The 7,365-nt window shown below is 44.8% G+C and overlaps 1 protein-coding gene across 1 annotated transcript; it reads left to right on the top strand.

The window, feature by feature from the left end:
• The first annotated feature begins 2,041 nt into the window (after positions 1 to 2,041).
• hps6 (HPS6 biogenesis of lysosomal organelles complex 2 subunit 3) lies at positions 2,042 to 7,365 on the top strand. Its single transcript, XM_028603798.1, has one exon. It carries the CDS (start codon positions 2,508 to 2,510, stop codon positions 5,328 to 5,330), a length of 2,823 nt encoding a protein of 940 aa, XP_028459599.1. The 5' UTR covers positions 2,042 to 2,507; the 3' UTR covers positions 5,331 to 7,365.

Raw genomic sequence — 7,365 nt, 5'->3', positions numbered from 1 at the left:
TTTCAGCCAGTAATAGAAAAGTAGATAAAGAACATTATGAATCTGAACATGCGTTTATGACCAGAAAATAATTATTTTGAATCCTTAGCTTGGTAAAATGTCATTGAAAAAGAGAATGAAAAAACGTTTTCACATCCCTCAAAAACTACTCAAGGCACTTCAGCTCTCAGTGGACCCCCACAGCTGGCTGTGGCTGTAGCCAGAACTGTCCAGAAACAGTGAGGTAAAACAGTTGCAATAAAAGTCATGAGATTTAATGGTTAAGTTTAGTTAACTGCGGGTGCCTTGTGATGCTGGCTCTATAGCCATGTGATATTCATTGAAAAACACAATGAGTGTTGTCTGTGGTGCCTTAGACAATGATTCAATGCATTTGTGCTCTCAGCGTCAGAAAGAAAAAAAAAAAAAGACATGATAAAGAACAGCATCATCCATATTTATCTCTACCCTTGTGAGCTCTTATATAGATATTTTAATTTATTTTTCCTTACTACAAGTTCCACATGCAGTGAGTGAAGATAAATACTGCCTCCTCCTGGATAAGAGGTAAACTTACAAACACCAGAAAAACAATTCAAGTAATACTCTAATATTGAAGGTGTGAATATTCGAATTTTTTTTTTCCATTTGTCAAAATGTAAAAGGAAAACATTTGACCAAGATGGATAGGCTTGTGGCCATAAATAATTAAGAGGCAGTGAGACACAGACAGTGGAACTTTCACCATGATTTGATTACGTTATTGGTATCACAAGCTTGTCTGCTAATTCATCTAAAAATATTAAACACAAGCAAACGTGTGATTTACTTTATCATTGGTGTCCTCATTCAATTACAATACGTGAGCTCAGTCTCTCAGGTTGGTATTAGCCCAGCTGATTTTGTTATTGATCAGACACTGTCTTCACAGCCCCTTGCCAAAATGAACAAGTATGTACTGAAACAGTTACTCAGCTGCATTCAGTTAAAGGTTCTTGCCTGGAGGGAAAAACTGGTCTCCATAGTTACACCGTGTAAGAGTTATCTTTAAAAACACCCATTAGAATATGCTGTCAAGGCAGACACGGAAATTAGCACAGTTCCTCATTTGTGCTTATCTGGATATTGTTTTCAACTTACCTACTGTGATTTTCAATCACTTTACTGCACGTCCTCTTTGCTCGTTCTCTTTTGAATTTTCCTCCAACAACATGATGAACTGTTGAAAGATCAGAGGTCAGCTACTGAAGCTGGATCTGAAAGTAGTTCAGTATCTTGCTCAGATACACTTCAGCACTTACAAAAATGTTTAATTTGCACGTGTCTCTGTAGTTCCCCAGTTTTCCACTGTTCAATTGGGGTGGGAAAACACCTGAATGGCATAGATGTAGGCTATGGATAAAGTAGGCTATTTATGACTCAAAACAAAAGTGCACCACATGATGAACTTACTGAAAACCTAATTCATGACAACCTTTAAAGAGTTTCAAAGTTTCCAGAATTGCAGATGGCCCATAGTTATATGAGATGGCCACACAAACTGCATACCGCTAATTTACAACAATCAGAGAGACAATAAACGAAGTGATAGCCTACTTAAAAGAGACTATAAATGTAGACACATTGTTGCAGTTATATCTTTTTCTTCTACTTTCTCAGAAGCTAAACCTAAAACTACTCCAACATGCACCCGATTTTTCTTCTACTTAAAATAAAATGATAACGGAGTGTCTATTTGCACCCCCGGTGTGCACCGGCGGGGTACTAATAGCATTCATTTCTAATTGCACCAGAGTACAAAGAGCATACTGCTAATTGTAGGCCTACCAGGGGTGCAAATAGCATACACTTCTAATTGTACCAGGGGTGCAAATAGCCTCACCCTAAAGATAAATAATGATTAAATATGGAATACTTATTATAGATGATGGTTAGCCTACTTTCTCTTCTCAACATAAGTTAATGGAGGTTTTTTTTATTTTCAACGCAAAGATGTTAACTAAAGTTAAAAGTTGACTATCAACTTGTGTTACCAGCTTGACGTAACGTAGGCTGACTGAAGACCAACGTGCAGCGGCAGTCGCTCTTCTCTCTGCCTCTACACACTCTTTGTTGGCCTCAGCTCCTCCTCTTATGCAAAACGTCGTCATCGGTATCCGGAAATTAACAATCCCGTGATGTCAGGGCAGTGCTAGCATAGCATCGGAATGACTATAGTGCCTTTCTCGATTTGGGCTTAGAACTTTTTTCGGCGGTTACTGTCGCCCTGCAGTTTAGCTCCGATGTCGTGTACCGACATGGGGTTACCGGGGTCGAAGGCTGTCGGAGGATGTATCCTTCCGCAAGGACGTTAAGAACGGGATGAAAGCTCAGGACCTAACGTTGACGTTAAACGGGATGCCGTTCGGTTAGTCTCTCCGGAGCCCGAGATCAGATTTATGTGCCACACAAGCTAGCAGGTTAGTTCATACGTTGTGTCGAGTTAATTACAAGCTACATTCCGCTGCTCGGGCTGGAAACAGGGAGTCATGGCGCGATTGGTGTTGGAGCAACTGTCAGATTTCGGGGACTATACTGGCGGTAAAGAGCTGACTGAGATCTTTAAACTGACTAATAACGAGCTCAAAAGCAGTCCGTCAAACGTTCGCCTGAGCCCAGATGGACGTCATGTTCATGTCATCCTCCGCAAGCCTAAGGTCGGTCTTGTGACTTTTGACAAATATGAAAGACCCCAACTGGCCCAGAACCAGAAGAAGCTGGATTTGCGGTTAACACAAACCGTGCCTATTGTTGATATTTTATATTTGGACCATAATAACAGCAGCAGAAGCAGAGACACCGCAACTGTAGCAGTGGTTTATGAAAATGGAAAAGCTGAGTTTTGGAAATTCCAGGAGCGCAAAGCTGGCTGGCATCTCCTGCAAACATCAGATCTGTGCAACAGCCCCAGAGCACGAGTGGTGTCGGTCTCTGCCTGTTCCAATCTTATCATCTGGTGTGAGGAGAGGCCGCCCTCAGAAAGCACCCCTGCCCTCAGCTCCACAAAGAGTAAGCTGAGATACTGTGTTTGCAGACGTGAATTCGAGGTGGAGGAGGGGGCTGTCAGCTTGGGAGGAGTGAAAATCGCCCTCCACAACAATCCTAAATTCACTGTGGTCAGCTCAGGTGAATATGTACACCTTCTTCCTGAAGTGAAAGTGAAGCCGCTGATGAGTATCTCAAAATTTTTTATCTCCTGGTCCCCTCACAATGACTCCTTCACAGTCAGCACCACATGTAAAAACACTCCCCTAAAAAAGCTTTCAGCTAAAGAGTCTGACTTAAAGAGGTTGGTGACGGACTGTTTGGGATATTTATCAACTCTTGAACCACCTGAGATCTACGACTTCTCTCCTACAGCCTGTGGAGGCCTGCTGCTGCTGCTCAGCACAGGATGGGTGTGTCTTCTGCAGAAGGATGGCATGCTGCGGCAGGTATACAAACTGGCGGACAACTGCTTGGTAAAATGTGGTACTCAAACTAGCCTCTGCATGTACCAGGACACCCTGGCGCTGCTGATAGGGCAAAACCTGCATCTGATAGATGTGAACTGTGGCAGAGAGATGGAAAAGATCATGCTGAAGAAAGAGGGGTTATTGTATGTAAATCAGGCTGAGAGATGTGCACCTCACCTGCTCTCAGAAACTGGACTTTTTGTGGTTGTGAACAGGGAGACGGACTCCAGAGAGAGCAGCTCTAAGCTGAAGCCTTCTGGTCTCGGTGCAGTGGAGTGTATTCATCCTGGAGCCCTCCTGGTAGAGGCGGTCTTTGAGGAGGCCTGTAAATACTACCAGCAGAGAAGCCTGAGCAGCACCCAGCTCACTGTGGACACACTGAAGAAAGGAGGTAGGTTCCAGGCCCCCACCTCTTTAGCATCTATCGTCAGGAACTACCTCAGCAAAGGGTTGAGGCAGAAAGGAGCAGAGCCGTCCCAGAACGGTGGAGGCGAATGCACAGCAGCGCAAGACAAACTGATGGGCTCTCTGGAGGCTGAGCTCAAGGCTCTGGTCGCTCTGGAGGAGGTGAAGGGGAGTTTAGTCAGGGGGGATGTTAAAGAGGTGGAGGCAGTGTGTGAGAGTCTAGTTGAGAAAGAAGTAGCCAGGCTGCTGTCAGTCTCAGAGCTGGATAAAGAGGCTCTGCTTTACCTCAACTCCATCTTCAGCATCTTTCCCTGCCAGGTGTGGAGAGCGGTGCAGGCTGCTCTTCAGCTACACTACAACGGGGAGGGCTCTCTGTCCAGCAGGGCTCCCCCAGACGTGTGGAAAACTGTCCTCAGCCCTGCTATGACACCCAGCACCCCCTCCTGCCTCCCTTTCACAAACGGCGGACCAAAACACAATCATAGCCTCAAAGGTGATCAAGCCGCCAATTGTAAAGACAAAGCTACCAGCTCCACTTGCCCAGCTGCCCTGCCTGTGTTTGAGCTCCTCTGTCGCTCGGTGTTCCACTTCCAGCCCAGCTGGTTGCCCCGGTTCCTCGAGCTTGCCCAGCAGCAGCAGGGCTCAGCCGGCCTGTGCCTGAGCCTGGCCTCTTCCTCCTGGGGCTTTTCCGGTGGGAGAGGAGTGGACGGCAGGGAGAACAACGTGCCGCTCTACAAACGAGCCCTGTGCGTCTTGTCCGGCCTGACCTCAGACAGAGACCAGCTGCAGGACATGGAGGTGGAGCTGCTGCTGGTCAGTGGGCGGCCTAATGCCATCCTGCAGGCGCTGAGGATCCTCATGGCCAAGCAGCAGTGGCAGCGGGTCACCCAGGTGGCCCAGAAGTTCTGCAAACAGAGTCCGCTGCTCAACAAGGAGATTTTCACTTCTCTGCTGTGCGAGGTGGCCCAGCACAGAGACCTGGACCCCTATTTGGACCTCCTGTGGACCCTGTGCCCTGAGGACCTCACTGTCACCACTATTCTCAACCTAGTGCTGAAAAACCTCCCCTCCCCTAACACCCCCCCATCATCCTCCTCTTCCTCTTCCTTCTCCATGTCCAGCACAACCTCCTCATCCCCTGCTCCCTTTGCAGACTCCAACAGCAGCCAGTTGACCATCGGGCTGTTGAAACCTCTGCTGAGAAAAGTGCTTCAGAGGGAGACCAAGCCTAGCCAGCGCTATGCTGACATCCTCCAGTCACCATCATACCCCCCTCCTGCACCTCCTCGCAAGCCTGTAGAGCAGCCCAGGACAGCCCCAGATCCTAGCACAGACTCACCCGTCGACAACAACATCGCCCTGGCTTCTTTTGCAGAAACAGCCGAACAGCAGTCGTCCACACACACAACTGTCCCAAGAGCCAGGGTGGCGCTACCTGCTAACCCAGTCTGATTTCCACAGAAATGGACAAACCCTCTCAAAATGGAGTCTCATAAAACATTCCACACATAATCTGACCAAACTGTGAAGCAGCGTGTGTTGACAATCAAATTAAAACAGAATAATATCAGTATGTTACAGGTACAATCAGTGTAATGCAGTCAATTGTGATATTTGATGGTGTTTAAAAAAAAAGAAATAAAAAAAAGATTGGTATGAAGTATGACTTCTAGAGACTATGAAATGACTACTGAAGATCTTACCAGTGTAAATACTGCAGATAATTTTAAGTCTTAATGTGTATATACTGTATCTGCAATGTTATTTATCTCTTAAGCCTTAACTGCACGTGGCTGAGAATGTTATTGCATAGTCTTGCATTGAATAAGTGTTGTCTTTATCAGAATACCATTAATACATGATAATATATTGTGTCAACACAGTGTAGGGTTTATCAGCTCAGTCGAAAACAAAGCCACCAACTCCCATTTTGGGGGTTTATCGTATCTGTGTGTAGAGTATTTGTCTTTGCCGAGCTGATGTCTGCTAATTGTAGCCAAGTATAGCTGCCTTTCATTTGCTGATGTCAGAGTGTGTTCATGCAGTGGGTAATCTACTGAGACGAGCTGGCCTTTGTGTTTGAATGTTTGTTTTAAGTGTGGTTTGGTTTAGAAGAGGAGGAGGGAGTCCAAGGTCCCTTTACTGATTTCTAGTTTCGTACTTCTATCGTAAGTGCTTAAACATTAACCTGGTTTCGATGGGCTCAACTGGACCACGTAACCTCTGTAAATCAAACCCAAAACAGGCTGCCTTTCTGCTTTTTATTTTTCAATTCCTGTCATTCATTTGCCTCTCTAGACCCCATCTTGTCTTCTCTGCTCCCTTGCAGCAGGACATTCCAGACATAATACCCAGTAAAAGTGACTCACAGTTTGACTTTAAATTCAATTTTGGAGGTAATTCTGTTAGGATTTGAGTGTGGGTTGGGCACGATGTGACTAACATAGGAGCCCTGCTGCTCGAAGAAGGTCATGTACGTTTTCCTTCGTGGACCCAGTGAGGGTAATGTTATTAGAGATGTTAGGTCCTCTGTCTTCTTGCTCCTCTTAGTTTTCTCCATGCTCTGGAACTAATTGCACTTTTATATCACCCCATTCCGTATTGTTTGTGCCATGCATCTGTTGAAATGAATGTTTTCTGATTAAGTGCCGTAAACAAAACTATATTTAAGTGCCTATTGTCTTTGATGTCTTTGTTAATGTTTGAGCTGTCAGCAGTTTAATCAAAGAAAGTGTTTCTTTGTATGTAAATGTGGAGCACTTCGAAACAAAATGCTATTTATTTTGTAACAAGCTTTGAAAAACTACTAAAATAACAAGCTTTGGCCCTTCATGGGTGACATTCTGACAGAGAAACTCTTGTGGCATCTCTAAAAGTATTGAGTGACAATCAGACTTCAAAATGCTGCAGAATAATTAGAGTGCCTTTCACAGCGCTGCTGTTCATTTACAGGGTAGTGTCACATTCCTGCTGTGTCTCCTCAGCTTCTCTCATATTCTGGAGAAAGAACTGGAGGTAGATCCCAGGATAACAGATCTTGGCCTCTACAGTCAAAGGCTTTTTTTAATGACATTTTAATATGAAACCTGCTGTTGTCTTACTCTGGTCTGATTGGTGTACTAATGGTGTCCTTCCAAACTCTGTACACCTAAACAAGCATGACACAATCTGTGTGACTGATTTCAGATCAATGTCATGAGTTTTGCTGTGTTTCAGCCCATCTCAGAGTTGCTGGGAACTCCCTGACTTCCCCAGACACGGCCACTCAGCCTGATGCTAGGACTGCTCAGATGTTAATTAATTTGACTTGAACTTTGCTTCTGGTTTCTGTTAACAAATAGGAATCCATCCGGGATTTGACATCTACATTTTTACTTTGTTTACTTTTGGCTCTCCTGTAAGTGTTATTTGAAGGAAAAGAAAGAAAATGTATACAAGTATTTATGAACTGATGCTGTATGCTATTAAACTGAAGATACAACTTTGA

The sequence above is a fragment of the Perca flavescens genome, chromosome 17 (assembly GCF_004354835.1).
Source record: "Perca flavescens isolate YP-PL-M2 chromosome 17, PFLA_1.0, whole genome shotgun sequence".
Taxonomy (NCBI): Eukaryota; Metazoa; Chordata; class Actinopteri; order Perciformes; family Percidae; genus Perca; species Perca flavescens.
The sequence above is the reverse complement of the archived record's forward strand: the minus strand, read 5'-3'. Positions and strand labels throughout refer to the sequence as shown.

Coding starts and splice junctions, on each gene's coding strand:
- hps6 (XM_028603798.1), top strand. CDS start 2,508: ATGGCGCGATTGGTGTTGGAGCAACTGTCAGATTTCGGGGACTATACT.